Source organism: Sus scrofa, chromosome 13 (assembly GCF_000003025.6).
Source record: "Sus scrofa isolate TJ Tabasco breed Duroc chromosome 13, Sscrofa11.1, whole genome shotgun sequence".
In the NCBI taxonomy this organism is placed as follows: Eukaryota; Metazoa; Chordata; class Mammalia; order Artiodactyla; family Suidae; genus Sus; species Sus scrofa.
In genome coordinates this window covers 137,788,858-137,806,214 of record NC_010455.5, presented here as the reverse complement: position 1 = coordinate 137,806,214, position 17,357 = coordinate 137,788,858, and the positions used below count along the sequence as shown (strand labels likewise).

The 17,357-nt window shown below is 42.9% G+C and overlaps 1 protein-coding gene across 4 annotated transcripts in view; it reads right to left on the bottom strand.

The window, feature by feature from the left end:
• Window positions 225-17,357, bottom strand: part of HSPBAP1 (HSPB1 associated protein 1) — a 66,847-nt gene continuing 49,714 nt past the window's right edge. For all 4 annotated transcript variants that reach the window (XM_003132636.4, XM_013982382.2, XM_005670165.3 and 1 more), the window contains 5 exons: window positions 16,093-16,229; window positions 9,824-9,995; window positions 5,941-6,024; window positions 1,346-1,456; window positions 225-1,262 (listed from right to left, as the gene is read on the bottom strand). In XM_003132636.4, coding sequence (XP_003132684.1) covers window positions 729-1,262; window positions 1,346-1,456; window positions 5,941-6,024; window positions 9,824-9,995; window positions 16,093-16,229 — 1,038 coding nt within the window. In that variant the 3' untranslated portion in view covers window positions 225-728. The remainder of the gene's footprint in view (window positions 1,263-1,345; window positions 1,457-5,940; window positions 6,025-9,823; window positions 9,996-16,092; window positions 16,230-17,357) is intronic.

Below are 17,357 nucleotides of genomic sequence, written 5' to 3'. Positions count from 1 at the left end.
TTAGTTAGTTTCAGGAGTCAGTCACAGCTGGCCCTTTTCATTCCCAGGGTTGGTCTTTCTAAATCTCAGTTCCTTCCACAAGGAGACCTCATATTTAACCCCCAACTGCTTTTCTCCTGATTGGTGTTCTGCACTGGTTGATAGGGGTTAACTAGTGAGAATTCTGCAGGTTTGAGAAGCGTGATCACTTCAGATCAAGGCGACAAACTCACCCAATAGATGGATTAGATCAAGAGTTAGCAAACTTTTACTATAAGGAGACATAGTGAGTTGCTTCAGATTTACAAGCCATGTAGTCTCTGTGGATACTTAATTCTGCCCCAGTAACCCTAACGTCACCACAGACGATCTGTAAATGAATGGCATGGCTGTGTTCCAATAAAACTTTATTTACAAAAACAAGCTGACCCCTGCTGGAGGCTGATGGAGAAACTATTTCCTGTTGAGAAACTAGGGGTTTGCATTTGAGATAGGCTGAAGGGATGAGATGGGAGAGGAAAGGCAAAGGCACTGAAGAAAGAGGTATACAAAGAAAACAAAGAGCCAAGTTGGCCAAAGAGTGATGTGTATGCAAGAAGGTGCCCACAGACTAAAATGTGACTAGGTAAGAACAGTACATGTATATGCATGTGCAAATTGACCTTTTCCTGTTCTATCTTTTGTTTTAAAATCCTATTATTTAAAAAACACTCTTAAAATATTATTTAAAAAGTCATTTTCTAGTAGAGTCACAAGCTTCTTCCTTGAATCAAAAGTTGTGCCACTATCCTGGTTACTTGTGGATTCACCAAGCAGTCCAGCAAGTCATCTGTAGAAATAAGTGTTTGGGAAGGGGCCACAGTACAACCTGCAGTGATTGGTTCCACAACTGCATCCTCACGTTCATTCATCATGCGCTGCCTTTTGGTATAATGCAGTTTTCCAAAATGTTTTCCATTTTTGCCAGCAGAGTCTTCACCATCGCTTTCAAATATGCCTCCTCTTTCTGAGGTTGGTTCTTGGGAACTTGGTGTCACAGGAACCAGATCAGGGCCGAAGGGACTTGCTGTCTCCTGTCTCACTGTTCCCGAAGTTAAGTTGTGGCTACCAGTTTGTTCTGCCTGCAGGTGGCTGTGCACATTTGATGCTTCATTTATCGTGTTCTCTCCATTTGTTCTCAGGCCTTGGGTTCCTGCTACCTTTGATGTTCGGTAATGATCCAAAAAAGCAGAAACGGCTCCATTCAGGTAGCGACAGTTGACTTCATGGGATGTTGCCTCAACCTAAGGAAAAAGATAAACCCTTGAAAATGGTTATTGGCACTTACATTAATTGGAGAACATGATGAAAGCCAGAAGGGGCCTACCTCAGTTGGGTTTAACCAAGCTCTGGTATTATGTGGATTCTCTGCAGTCTTCAGGGCACACACAAGCATGCGGGTAACGGCCTCCTCCACCCGGGCTTGGTGGTCCTCTTCCTTGGTTGAGGTTAAAAAACAAAGAAGACATATTTTTCATTTGTTTCTTTGTCTCACTGCTGAAAACAAAGAGTAGAGTCTCTTAATTACAAGTTCTGTCCTCTTATTAACATAAGATTTGTTATTAAAGGAATGACTACATTGCTGGCAGAGCACAATTTTTATGTATTCACTATCCTCTGCCATCTAGAAGGGTTGCAGAATATTTCGGCAACCAAATTTAAGTATGTATCCTGTCTCTAAGACATAGGTCTGAAGTGTGAACCACCTTGTGATTTTTTTTTTCCCGTATTTGCCATCCTCTGACATGTTTAAAGTTATTTTTTTAGGAGTTCCTGTGGTGGCTCAGTGGTTAATGAATCTGACTAGGAACCGTGAGGTTTCAGGTTCGATCCCTGGCCTCGCTCAGTGGGTTAAGGATCCGGCATTGCCGTGAGCTGTGGTGTAGGTCGCAGACGTGGCTTGGATCTGGCATTGCTGTGGCTCTGGCGTAAGCAGCGGCTACAGCTCCGATTCGACCCCTAGCCTGGGAACCTCCATATGCCGCGGGAGTGGCCCTGGAAAAGGCAAAAAGACAAAAAAAATATATATATGTATATAAATAAATATAAATATAAATATACAAAAAATATGTATAACCCTAACCCTAACCCTATGTATATTTATATTTATATTTATTTATATTTATTTATATACATATTTTTTTTTTGTCTTTTTGCCTTTTCCAGGGCCACTCCCGCGGCATATGGAGGTTCCCAGGCTATATATATATATATATTTTTTAAAGTATTACATACAAAGAAATCATCCCTAGTTTGATAAGCTAATTTTTTTAGGAATGTACAAAAATTATAATAAACACACTCTGCCAACAGAATGAGATGGCCAAACATCTAAATATGTTTTTTAAAGATACAGTAAGTATAAACTATTGCATTTTATTAAAATCAATAACTTTTGTTCATCAAAAGATACCATAAAGGAAAAAAACCCAAGCTAGATGTAACATGTAATTGATGAGATGAATATGCAGAATATATAAAGAATCTATACACATCAATAAGACAAATGACCCAATAATTTTAAAACACGAAGACAAACATTTCAAAAAAAGATGGTATGGCCAATTAACACATGAAAATAAGCTTAACCTCATTAATAATCAGGGAAATGTAAATCGAGAAACCCACAAAACTGTCAAAAGAGAGTCTGATAATTCCAAATGGTGGAGAAATGTGCATTATAGTAGATGTGCAAACTGACAGAGCCATTTGGAAAACATGTTGGCATTATCCCATAAAACTGAGTATTGATACCCCATAGACCAGCAATCCCACTCCTAGATATATACATACTCTCTCGAGAAACTCCTGCACATGCATATAAGAATCTTCTAATTATAAAAGCGGAAAAAATGGAAACTTAATTATCCATCAAGAGATGAGTGAACCAATAAATTGTAGTACATCAACTCAAGAGGGTATTACCCCACAGTGATAATGACAAGCTACATGTGACAACACTGATGAATCTTAGGAACACAACATTAAATTAAAAAAAAAAAAAAAAGCATGAAGTTCCTATTGTGGCTGAACAGAAATGAATCTGACCAGGATCCACAAGGATCCCCGGCCTTGCTCAGTGGGTTAAGGATCCGGCATTGCTGTGAGCTGTGGTGTAAGCTGGCAGCTGTAGCTTCAATTAGACCCCTAGCCTGGGAACCTTCATGTGCTGTCGGTGCAGCCCTAAAAAGACAAAAATAAAATAAAATAATAAAGTAAAAAAAAAAAAATTTAAAAAGCAAATACCCAAGATGAGGCACTACTTCACACCAGGATGGCTATAATAAAAAAGGCTGATAACAATAAGTGTTGGTAAATGCAGAGAAATCAGAACTTTTGTACACTGTTGGGAATGTAAACGGAGCAGCTGCTTTGGAAAACAGCCTGGCAATTCCCTAGAAGGTGAATGTAGAATTACCAGACGGTTGATTGTATAAATCAGGTTGGTTAGGTTACAGTGACCCACTGCATAGTCAAACACTAGATGTTGCTGTGAAGACCTTTTGTAGATAGGATTAACATTTATAATCAGCTGACTTTAAGAAAAGGAGATTATCCTCAATAATGCTGACTTCAATCAGTTCAAAGGCTTTAAGAGCAAAATTTAAGGTTTCTTAAAAGAGAAGGGATTCTTTTTTTTTTTCTCTTTTTTTCTTTTTAGGGCTGTACTCGCAGCATATGGAAGTCCAAGCTAGGGGTCTAATCAGAGCTGCAGCTGCCGGTCTACACCACAGCAACGCCAGATCCAAATCGTGTCTGTGACCTACACCACAGCTCATAGTAACGCCAGACCAGGGATTGAACCTGCATCCTCACAGATACTAGTCAGATTCGTTTCCACTGTGCCACCGCGGGGACTCCTGGAGAAGGGACTCTGCCTCAAGATTTTAACAGAAAACCTAGGTGAGTTTCCAGCCTGTCATACTGTCTTATATATTTTAGACTCCAGACTGCAACTTCAACTCTGGTCTGAATTTCCATTTCTACTGGCCTGTCTAGGCTAATATACCATATATGACCCAGCAATTCCACTTTTCAGTATACAACCAAGAGAAATGAAAGCGTACGGCCACACAGAAACTTGTGCACAAATTTAACAGTCCATTATTCATAACAGCCAAACGCAGACTCAACCCAGTGTCCATCAACTGATTAGTAGAAAAACAAAACGTGGTATATCTATACAATAAAATATTTTTTAGCCATTAAAAAAGGAAAGAAGTACTAATACATACTATTATATGGATGATTCTTGAAAACATTATGCTGATTGAAAGATGCTAGCCTTAAAGGGTATCCCCTTCAAATATTTAAAAAGAAAAAAATACTCTGTATGGTGTTAGAAGCAATGGGTATGGTTACAAGAAGGCAGATGACATCTCCACAGAGGAATGAGCTACCTTGGGAAGCGAAGCACCTGTCAAGGCTATTACAGATGTGACTTTGGAAGTGGACTCCATGGACTCTATTGTGACATTTGCTTTGACTTCAGTTCAGCATGTGGCGAGCAGAAATTTCTAACTGTGAGTCTACTGATCTCCTGTCACACCTCTCACCCAAGGGTTAACACTCTTTTCTAAGGCCACACAATAGAGCTTCCTGTCACAGTATTCCTGATGCTCCCCCTGTGCCAAAGCCCTTCCCACTACCAAAGGATAAGAAAAGCCTGATTGAGGGGAGGATGCTGCAGCCAAAGAGAGGAGAGAGACGCAATCAAGACTTTGGGTACAGGAAAGGAGGGATGCATTCAAGGCCTCAGATTAATGAGGACATGGCTGCCATCAAAGCCTTTGGTTAAAGAACGCACAGATGCAATGAAGCCTTAAGTTGAAGAGACAGACTTGAGCCATAATGGTAACTTTTTTTTTTTGCTTTTTAGGGCACGTGTGGCATAGGGAAGTTCCCAGGCCAGGGGTCTAATCAGACCTCCAGCTGCCAGCCTACGCCACAACCACAGCAACATGGGATCCACGCCCCGTCTGTGACCTACACCACGGCTCTCAGCAATGCTGGATCCTTCACCCACTGAGAGAGGCCAGGGATCAAACCTGTGTCCTCATGGCTATTAGATTCATTTCCACTGCACCACAATGGGAACTCCCAATGGTAACCATTCTAATTATCAAGTAAAGCAGGCAACCAGGATTGAGCTTAGCACAATGAAGGGGAAAAGCCTTTGGCAGAAATGTAATGAGAAGAACCTAGCACTGAAAAACTGCTCTGAGAAAATGTGTAAGTCAGGTCTGAGAATTCCTCAATTAGTAGTGAGGACCCTGAACCAAGAAGATATTTCCAGCCCAGACAGTGTGAGAAGGGACTGCAATGTGGGACATATGCAACAGGTCCAGCCAGGCCTAACACAATTCTCCTAACAACACTGGTCAAGGGAAAAGAGCTGGCACACTAACATCAGGGCCTATGAAGTGCTCTTCAAAGAAAGAAAATGGTGTGTCACAAAAATCCTGTTTCCAACCTCACCATCCATCAACACAGCACAGAAGAAAGCAGCAGGGATCAGGAGTTCCCGTCGTGGTGTAGCGGAAACAAATCCGACTAGGAACCATGAGGTTGCAGGTTCGATCCCTGGCCTTGCTTGGTGGGTTAAGGATCCGGTGTGGACATGAGCTGTGGTGTAGGTTGCAGAGGCGGCTCGGATCCGGCATTGCTGTGGCTGTGGTGTAGGCCAGTAGCAACAGCTCTGATTAGACCCCTAGCTTGGGAACCTCCATATGTAGCAGGTGCGCCCCATAAAGGCAAAAAAGACACACACACACACACACACACACACGAGAGATCAAAGTAAAAACAAAAGCAAAACTAATACTGGAGTGTTGGTTAAAATTAATCATCAAGTTCTACAGACAGGTGCTATATATCTTAAAAACAGGGAGATTACATTTTTTTTAGGAAAAAAAAAAGTACCAGTTCAATCCATGAGTTTATACTGACAGTGACACGATCAATGGATTCCACATAATGCCACCAGTGTCTAGGAACAAACAGAACCTGAAACCCAAACAAAAAATGGTTAGCACAAGAACAGGATATTTTATTTTTATGTGAGAATCAGACCTTGATTGAAGCTGCTAGGAAAGAGAATGAATACAAAAGAGTTTATAGCAATATTGCAATAGGTAAGAGAAATGAAAAAAAAAAAAAAAAACAAAACCCACAATCCATTTATTTTTAATTAACAAGTTTCCATGTTCCACAAGGATATTACCAGCTTCTCTAGTCTCTACTCTCCTTAATCCTGGATGTTCTCCATCTGCATCCATATCTTAGTAAAGGATTCTGAAACTGTAATTTTTCTCCCTTTCCATCACAAAATATTTTTATGTGTTCTGAGAATGGATAGATAAAAAAATACAGGCCATAGTTTCTGCCTTCTCACAGTGTAAAATTACACCGATGAAAAAATAATATAAAGAGGAGTTCCTGCTGTGGCGCAACGGGATTGGTCGTGTCTTGGGAGCACTGGGACACAGGTTTGCTCTCCGGCCTGGCCAAGTGGGTTAAGGATCCAGTGTTGCCACAGTTGCAGCTTAGGTAGAAACCACAGCTTGGATCTGATCCCTGGCCTGGGACCTCCATATGCTGTGGGATGGCCAAAAATATAAAGAAAAAAATATATATATAGAAAGGAAGCATTATATTTAAGTATATAAGGAGTAAATCCGCAGAGTGGATACTGGTGCCAGAGAACTTCAGAGATGGGAGAAGCAGCATAGACTAGGGAGTCAGGGGCAAACTGGATGGAGGAAGTGTGATGGAACCAGGATCAGGAGAGAAGGAGGACGTGCCAGGAGGGAGAAGTGGGCAAGCGAGGTGGCACCGTGGAGGGGCAGCCAGCAGACCAGTCTTACTACTGCACAAGGAGTAATGGGAAATAAAGTGAATTCCGAATAAACTATCTAGATTTTATCCTATAGGTATTCTTAGTTGCTGAGAAGTTTTGAGTATGGGGATGGTTAAAAGAGTGACATCATAGGAAAATCTGGGAAGGACAGAGTCTTGCAATGGTCCAATCACTAAACTAAATGTTAAGATTTAAATAGGAAGGGGCTCCACTGTGGCTCAGGGGCATAAGGACCTGATGTCTCTATGACAATGCGGGTTCAATCCCTGGCCTGGCTCCGTGGGGGTAAGGATCTGCTGTTGCCACATGCTGTGTCATAGGTGTGGCCATAAAGTAAAAAAAGGGGAAAAAAAGATTTAAATAGGAACATCCAGGAAACAAAAGCAGTGGGCAGATTCAGTACGTGTTGTACTTGTCTAGACTTAGATTTCCTAGGAAGGCTGAGCAGAGGAGGTGGAGAGGACCTCAATTTTCAGATTTAGGAAAATGGCACTTGCTCTGGACAAGGAGATGGGAAGAGAGATCCTTTTAGGAGAAGGGGCACTAAAAACAGCCACTTTGGCCACTGGATTTAGTCATTAGGAGGTCACAGATGTCCTGTCACAAAGTATACTTTCAGTAAAGTGGTGAGAGAGAGAGAGCCAGGTTATCGTGAATTCAGGAATGAGCATGATGTAAGGAAAACTAATACAATGGACAGAAACAGTCACATCTAGCTATTAAAATAGAAGGAAAAAAAGACTTAGCAGAACCTTTCCCTTTACACTGAACGGCCACAGTGAAGATGATTATGATGAGGAGGATAATGGAAAATAACACACCGTGGTGAGGATGGGAAGAAACTCACACATTGCTGGTGGAAATTTAAGGTGGTACAGCTGCTGTGGAAAAGTTTGGCAATTCCCCCAAAGTTAAACGACACAGTTATCCCATGACCTAGCAATTCCACTCCTTCCTGTATGTCCTAGCAAACTGAAAACATATGCTCATACAAAAACGTGTACACAAATATCCACAGCAGCATTATTTATAATAAACAAAAAGTGGAAACAACCCAAATATCCATCAGCTATTCAATGGATAAATAAAATGCATATCCACAGAAAGGAATATACTCAGCCATAAAAAGGAATGAAGTACTGATAACATTCTATAGCATGGGGGAATCTGGAGGATATTACACTTCACGAAAGACATCAGACATGAAAGACCACAGACTGTACAATTAAATTTATGTGAGGGAGTTTTCGCTGTGGCGCAGTGGAAATGCATCCAAATAGTAACCATGAGGTTGCAAGTTCGATCCTTGGCCTCGCTCAGTGGGTTAAGGATCTGACGCTGGCATGAGCTGAGGTGTAGGTTGCAGAAGAGGCTTGGATCCCGTGTTGCTGTGGCTGTGGGGTAGGCTGGCAGCTGTAGCTCCGACTGGACCCCTAGCCCGGGAACTTCCATATGCCATTTTTTAGGGTGTGGTCCTAAAAAAAGACAAAAGAACCCCTACAACTTATGTGAAATGTCCAGAACGGATAAATCTATACAGAAAGGAAGTAAAGAAGTAGCTGTCAGGACATGGGATGGGTGAATGGGGAGTGACTGCTCATGGGTTGAGGCAATTGAGGCCAACTGTTTGAGCTAGAACGCTTGCAAATAAAGGAAGCAGGAAGAAAGCCAATAAGAAGGGAGCAAAGAGAAGAGGGATAATCGAGGGAATAAAATCTAAAGAGACTATGAAAATCTTACAAATTGTAAATAAAATATCAGACAGCAAAGGCCAGTGTTGTAAGGGTAATTTTCCCCACTGGGTTGCAGTACTTAGTACTAAATCTTTGGAAATGTTTCAGAGACAAGTCAGTTCCAAAAGTAACACACATCCTTCCTTAAAAGCAAATTATTCTCAACAAATATTATATGTTTTGGAGTTCCCGTCATGGCGCAGTGGTTAACGAATCCGACTAGGAACCATGAGGTTGAGGGGTTCGATCCCTGGCCTTGCTCAGTGGGTTAAGGATCTGGCGTTGCCATGAGCTGTGGTGTAGGCTGCAGACACGGCTCAGATCCCTTGTAGCTGTGGCTCTGGTGTAGGCCAGTGGCTACAGCTCCGATTCGACCCCTAGCCTGGGAGCCGCCACATGCCATGGGAGTGGCCCTAGAAAAGGCAAAAAGAGAAAAAACAAAACAAAACAAATGTTCTATATGTGGAATCTAAAAAAAATACGAATGAATCTATATACAAACAGAAACAGCCTCAAACACAGGAAAAAAATTATGGTTCAACAAAAGGGAAATGGAAGAGGGGGAGGAATATATTAGGAATATGGGATTAAAAGACATAAACGATTACACATAAACTAGATAAGCAGGAAGGATTTACTATTAGCACAGGGAACTATATTCAATATCTTAAACTGTAATGGAAAACAATCTGAAAAAATATATCTGTATAACTGACTCACTTTGCTATACACCTGAAACTAACATAATATTGTGAATTAACTATACTTCAATTAAAAAAAAAAACCCTCCCCAACACAAAATCATTCTCAGTTCATTCTGCTTCTGTTGGCCCACTAACTGGATGTATTTGAATCTGTATTTGTGTGTCTGGATAATAATGTTCCAGAAGTGAAAATAAATGTTCCAGAGGTGCTCAAGTACTCATGTCTTGACACTTTCTCTGAACCTGAATAAAAATAACTGAGCTTTTGGATCTTCCTCTACAGTCCATTCTCCTCTTCACCAGCAGGGGGAGCTGTGTTCCCTCTTCCCATCTCCCTTCTTGAAGTGTGCGAAGCCTCCAACTGGGGAAGCTACTTTTCAGTAGCAAAGCAGCAGGGAAGGAACCATTCTTCTTTGTAGTGGCAGGGAGGCATGTGGCCTAAGGATCTCAAAGAAGCCACGGCCGAGGTGTTCACTGACAGGTCACCAATATTTTAAAGCTCTCATTACCTGTCCTGGGCTCAGTGTAACCATATGCCTTCGAGCTTTCTGGAACTGAGGGAAACGTTTTAAATCAGGATTGACAACATTAATTTTGCTGAACACACTAGATTCTTCATAAGGGATTCTAGTCGGATAAAGAAAAGGAGTATCTTCAGGAGGAAAGAGATGCCATCTTTTCCTAAATTAAAAAAATAAGATACAAGTTGTTAGTACTCTAAACTGGAGATAAAACATGTAAGAAGGCAGCAGCTAAATGTTCATTTTCCTTCAATCCATAAAGGACCACCTCAGGGGTCACCAGGCCCATCTCGCACCCAGTATCTCCTGTGCAGACACACACCTGGTGGAGATGGGACAGCCACTAGTGCGTATCACACGATGCCCTGAGTAGTCCCTTTGCAGGGATAGGATCTTGTTTGTAAGATCATTCTTTCTCATCTCAAAGTCAGCCGCCTCATAAACTGTTTCTATCCCTGAGTCTAGATCTACCCAGAACAATCATTCTTTCAAATCTCTATATTCCTTTTTTTTTTTTTTTTTTTTTTTTTTTGCTTTTTAGGGCCGCATCCGTGGCTTACGGAAGTTCCTAGGCTAGGGATCTAATTGGAGCTGCAGCTGCCAGATTATGCCACAACAACAGCAATGCTGGATCCGAGCCATGTCTGCGATCTACACTCTAGCTCACAGCAAGGCTGGATCCCCAACCCATTGTGCAAGGCCAGGGGTCGAACCCACATCCTCTTGGATACCAGCTGGGCTTGTTATCACTGAGCCACAATGGGAACTCCCAAATCTCTGTATTCTTATTTTATCCAGAGTAACCACTCACGCTTCTATCCACTAGTTTCCAAACTTCTGCTGTTTGGGTCATAAATTACTTACGTTAAACATTTGTTAATCCATTCAGAGAGAGAAATGCACAAATGATGGATGCACATAACTAAAAAGTAGTAAAATATAGGAATTTTCAAAAACTGTAAAATGTTTCAGCAATTAAAACATTTTTTGAAAAGTGCAAGCCATAAATCTTAACTCACAAAACACTAGATACACCAATACTCTGAGCCAAGAGGGAGGATGTCTGAGGCAAAAGAGGGGAGAAGTGTAAAAAAAGAAGAGGCACACACAGACAGAAATAAATAGCTCGGGGAGGGGAGGAGAGAAGGAACCCAGATCTGAGGCAAGCTCTAAAGCCCTCTAGTGACCCCTTACAGTTACAGCAGGCCTGTCATATCCTTTCAAAAGATGTCCTTTAAAAATAGCTGACTGCTGTTCTCAAACTAGGAAGTACACACTAAAATCTTCTTTTGCCTTAGAGATGATAAAACTGCTTCATTCCACTGGACCTATGGCTCGTTTGGGAGAATTTTTAGCATTTAGTATATTTGGAATGATAGAGCTAACAGGACTCTTAAGAGGTCAACTCATCTCAACGTTTAAAGACGTGGAAGAGGGAGCCAGGGTTGGCTCGGTGTTGTTCACTGGGCTTGTGTTAGCGGTGGACCCAGTCTCAGGTCACAGATCTCCAAACCTCTACACCATAGCTGTGTTTCCCAAAGGAATAGCCATGATGATAACATCCCATACAATTTGCTTGGCTTGGCTTAAAATGTAATATATATGCATCCTTGCCTGGTTAATCAGAAAAGATAATCAATCACCATGTGCTCCAAAAACCTCTCATGGCCTGATGCTGAAAGAACAGAGAATAAGCAGTATTTGCCTGGGCATTGAGATCTTCTGGCTTAGAGTTCCCATTGTGGCTCCGTGGGTTAAGAACCCGACCTAGCGTCTGTGAGGATGCAGGTTCAATGCCTGGTCTCGCTCAGTAGGTTAAAGACCCAGTGTTGACGCGAGCTGTGGCCTAAGTCACAGATGCAGCTCGGATCCCGAGTTGCTGTGGCTGTAGTAGCATAGGCCAGCATGTGCAGATCCGATCCGGCTCCTGGCCCAGGAACTTCCATGTGCCTCAGGTGCGGCTGTAAAAATGAAAAAGAAAAGAGACCCTAAGGCTCCATCCAGCCTTTCCCCCCAGACCCTCTGTCTCCAATGCACAACTCACATGGAGGACTCCCAGGGACCTCTATACACCCTAGGCTTTCCGAGGGCTCTCACGCTAGTCCCTCTGCTCCTCCCACCCGTGTCACCTACCCCTCAAAGCCCATCTCAAAAGGCAGCTTCTCTCTGAAACCTTCCCTAATCTCTCCTAAGAACGTAAGTTCTCTCTCCTACTTTTCAGTTTTGTGGCTCTAGGAAACCCTTCTCAAGGGTGTGTTCATTCTGCCTATGTATATTTCACAGAAATCTGTGGGCTTGCCCGCACTCTAACTGTACGTCCCTCAGGGCAGAGAGGTGTCTTATTCATGTACCTCTGTTCCCACTGTAACACATGGTACCTGCAAGACAGGATACTCAGTGAGTATTTACTGAATAGTTATTTATTACTCCAGTGTTATATGAGGCCAGAAAATATGGTCTATTTCAAATTAAAATAAAGCTATATTAATTTTGCATCATAGAAAGAACCTAGGTATTTTTTGGTGATGTTTTTCCAACTGCATTTCTTCGGCTTGTTTCCCAATTCAGAACACATGGAAAGCACTATTTAAAAGGATGCCCTCTCTAATGAAGTCTAAGATTCAGACTATTAACTCCAAAAAGGCGGGACCAGGCATACTTGATCCACTGGTGCATCCATCGTCATAATAATGCACCTAGATGGTCTGGGCTGTTTATTAAAGAGCCGATGAATCAAGGAGGACCTACCTCATGCCCTTTTACAGTTTTCAAAGTATTTCACAAAGTATTTCACACAGTTCAAGACAGCAGCAGAGGAAGGGCCTGGACTTAGCTCCTCCTACAGACACAACAAATACATGCCTACATATAGATCAATTTCCTCTGAAAAGAACCTGAGATCTAGCTGAGCACCTGCTCCACAACAAAGAAGAAAAAGGACTAACTACATCAAGATGGTATGAGAGGCAGAGAGATGCTCCTGCCAAAACCCCCACCACTGGCAAGGTGGCACACAACAGCGAGGGACCTCACCACACAGGTGCTTTCTCCTAGAGTTGGCACCTCAGTTCAGGAGCCTCGGCCCCTGGGACCTACACCGCACAGATGAGCCCCCAAACACCTGGCTTAGAAAACTAACAGGGCAGGAGTTCCCGTCGTGGTGCAGCGGAAATGAATCCGACTAGGAATCATGAGGTCACGGGTTCAATCTCTGGCCTCCACCAGTGGGTTAAGGATCCGGCGTTGCCGTGAGCTGTGGTGTAGGTTGCAGATGCGGCTTGGATCCTACGTTGCTGTGGCTCTGGCATAGGCTGGCGGCTACAGCTCCGATTCGACCCCCTCCATGTGCCGCAGGTGCGGCCCAAGAAAAGACCAAAAAAAAAAAAAAAAAAAAAAAGAGAACTAACAGGGCAGATGTTAGTTCCCAAACTGCTATAGGAAATAGACTCCCCTCTCAAAGGGCTGGTATATGATCTCACTTGTCTCAAAACCCAGCAAATTAACAGCAGTTTGGAAAGTGCTGAGAGTATATGTGAAGGAACATCATTTAGAATCTGAACGTATCCACCGAAGGGGCAGGGGATGGTAGAAATGCTCCCAGGAGATGGAAGAACTGGCAGATGCCATTGCTATGCTCCCCACCTAACCTGCGTGCACAAGTGGACAAGCTTGGGCTTGAGGGTGAGCAGCTGTGGTCCTACCTTGCTTTAAGGCTGAAGCCAGAGAGCTCCAGTGACTACAGCACCTCCCCATCCCTGGTGGGGGCAGGTGGACACAAATGGTCCCAGCATTCTTCTGCTCCATGGCTAAAGTCTGTAAGGGTGGAAGGCTGCAACACACCCCTGTCCCCTGGCTGGAGCTGGCAAACATGAGCAGTCAGAATATTCTTCTGCTCCCAGACTAAATAAAGTCAACATGCATGCACACAGAAGGCACTCTCTTGCTGCACTGCTGAGCCTATGGGCACGAGCAGTCATTTTCCTGCTGCCCTCCTGAAACAAGAGAGCAAGCCCCACTCTACAGCTACCTAGCTAAAGCAAGCAGGTGTGTGCAATATACACAGGGGACACCTCTTGACTGTATGATTCTGGTGGCCAAGGGGGCTGGTGATTCTGAGCTCCATAGGACTATAATGATTGGAAAAGACAGTTCTTGGCAGGTCATCTCAGTGGGTTAAGGATCCAGTGTTGCCGTGAGCTATGGTATAGGTCACAGACATGGCTCGGATCCCACATGGCTGTGGTTGTGGCATAGGCCAGCAGCTGCAACTCCGATTTGACCCCTAGCCTGGGAAGTTCCATATGCCATAGGTGCAGCCCTAAAAACCAAAAAAAAAAAAAAAAGAGAGAGAGAGAGAGAGAGAGAGAGAGAGAGAGAGAGAGAGAGAGAGAGAACCATCATATGATGCATGATGCAGCAATTCTACTTCTGGGTATTTATCTGAAAAAAAAAGATAAAAACACTAATACAAAAGGATTCATGCCCCCTCCCATGTTCATTGCAGCACTATTTACAATAGCTAATATGTAGAAGCAACCTAAGTGTCCACCGACAGACAAATGGATAAAGAAGACGTGGTGTGTATACACAAACACACACGTACATACATACAATGGAACATTACTCAGCCATGAAAAAGAATGAAATTCTGTCATTTGTGATAATGTGGATGATCTAGAGGGTATTCTACTAAGTGAAATAAGTCAGACAAGAAAGACAAATACCATATGATTTCAGTTATGTGTGAAATCTAAAAAACAAACAAACAAAATGGAAACACACTCACAGAGTACAAATTGGTGATTTCTAGAGGAGAGAAGGTAGGAGGAGGAGGTCAAGGGGATTTAGAGGTACAAGCTTCCAGCTATAAAATAAATAAATCATGAGGATGTTTGTGGAGCATAGGGAATATAGGTAATAATACTATAAAACCTGTATGGTGACAAATGGTAACTAGACTTATGGTGGTCATTTCACAATGTATAAAAATATCCAATTACTATGTTGTACACTTGAAACTAATATAATTATAATCCAATTAAACAATAATCCAATTTAAAAAATCCAAAAACCCCGAAACACTTTGCATATGTAATCTATCTACCTACTTATTTACTATTTCTCTTAAGGATCCAGTCACAATCCTTTTTAAGTATCTGAGAACTTAGACATGGTCATTTCTGCTTTTCCCTCTGTGCTGTTCTGTAAATGGCCTGAAAGGCCAGAAGAGGAGACTGGGACATTGTTAACTAGGGGAAAATAAGGCTGCACATACAACATCCTAAGTACATCCTCAAGTGACAGAAACAAACTCACATAACTCCTGGAATCAAAAGTATTGGCTGCTTCAGCCCTTAGGTCCCTTAGGGCCCAGAGGCAGATGGAGATAAAAACTTACCCAAGGTAATACGATCCTGCATTATGTCAACATGGAGGCACAAATTAAATTTTAGAGTTGAAAGGAGCCATAAATACCATCTGTTCCAATAGTTCTCAAACCAGGCTCCCTGGCATCCCCTCAGGGGCTTGCAGGTAAGTAGCAAAGGCTTTTCTTTTCAACAAACTGCTCTGTTCTATTTTATTTAGGTATGAAGAGAGGGTGTTTCTGTTTTATCTTTTTTTTTTTTTTTTTTTTTTGCGCTATTTCTTGGGCCGCTCCCGCGGCATATGGAGGTTCCCAGGCTAGGGGTTGAATCGGAGCTGTAGCCACCGGCCTACGCCAGAGCCACAGCAACGCGGGATCCGAGCCGCGTCTGCAACCTACACCACAGCTCATGGCAACGCCGGATCGTTAACCCACTGAGCAAGGGCAGGGACCGATCCCGCAACCTCATGGTTCCTAGTTGGATTCGTTAACCACTGCGCCACGACGGGAACTCCAGGGTGTTTCTGTTTTAAAATAAAACTTTGAACACTACTCACAGACTCTTACATTACAGAGCTAGGCAGACAACAGTCTAGCTGAACTGAGAGTGGACTCCTAGCGTGTTAGGATCTGCTTTCTGAGAGTAATCCTGATCATGGCTAAGACACAGTACACAGAAACCACCATCTAAACTGTTCCCCTTACTTTCTAGAGAAGGGTCTGGGCCAGAGGTAAAGAGATCTGCCCTGTCATGAGACAGACTGACGGGATGGAGCAGGGTGCCTTGCCACCTACCAGGTACTCATTCCTCTGCCTGTGCAACACACTCACACACACACACACACACACACTCTCTCTCTCTGTCATGCATGCACACGCACATGCGCATTACCTTCCTTGTACCTGGAATACTAGGTTGCAACCATAGGTGTCCAAATGACAGGGTGTATGGGCCCCCATGGAGCCGATCCACAATGTACTTTGCTGTCCATTTCTTCCAGGAAACCCGAAGTCAGACCATTTCACGTCCTGTTTTGAAAATAAAGTCACAGCCCATCAAGAACAACCAACTCTGCAGTATAGCAGTGTTACACGGTGCACATCCGGTGTGGGGCACCTGGAACACTTTCTTACAGAAAATGCTATAGTTGGAAGAGGTTAGGTTTCCAGAGCAAATCAAGCAGTGTTTTTAGGAGTTCCTGTCATGGTTCAGCAGAAACGAAACCGACCAGTATCCATGAGGATGTGGGTTTGATCCCTGGCCTCGCTCAGTGGGTCAAGGATCCAGCATTGCTGTGAGCTGCTGTGTACGTTGCAGACACAGCTCGGATCTGGCATGGCTGTGGCTGTGGCAGAGGCCGGCAGCTGTAGCTCTGATTCGTTCCCTAGCCTGGGAACTTCCATATGCCACACCTGCAGCCCTAAAAAAAAAAAAAATTATAAAGTCTTTTTAACCAATAACCTATCAGCATCACCTCATTAATAGTAGTTATTTACTGCCTGCCTACAACAGGCCTGGCACTGCTCTAGAAGCATGGGATGAATCAATGAACAAGATGGACAAAAATGCCCATCCAAATGAAGCTTACGTTTTAGAGGTTGGAGACGGACAATAAACACTGACAAAGTTATGCATATACCTAGGGGAAATGGCTCAGGCAGCAGGAATGGTGACTGCAACGGAAATGGAAGTATTTTTTAAAAATCTCTGAAGTTCAACTCAGGAAGCCAAAAAGCCCTATTTAAGCAGTGCAGGCCTTCGGAGGCATAAGTAATGTACTAACTTTTTGCACTTCAAAGACCACATGAAAGAAGGCTTCTCCTAGGTTAGTGGAGTTATTTAAAACTACAGAGGCTGGAGCCTTAGTTCACACCTACTAAATCAGAGTCTCCAGGTGGGGGAGGCAGAACCTATTTTTTGAAATACTTTTGCTATGCTCCTCAAAATCATGAACTCCTTAAGTGTAAAGAACTTTAAAACAAAGACAACACAGTGCTTTGAACTTGGTATTCCTTATGTCTAATTCTGTGGATATATCATGGCCAAGTATGACACATAAATACCATTTGATCTAGCGGTTGTCAAACCAGACTCCCTGGCACCTCCTTAGGGCCCTGGGAGGAGCAGCAGAGGCTCTTCCTTTCAACAAACAACTC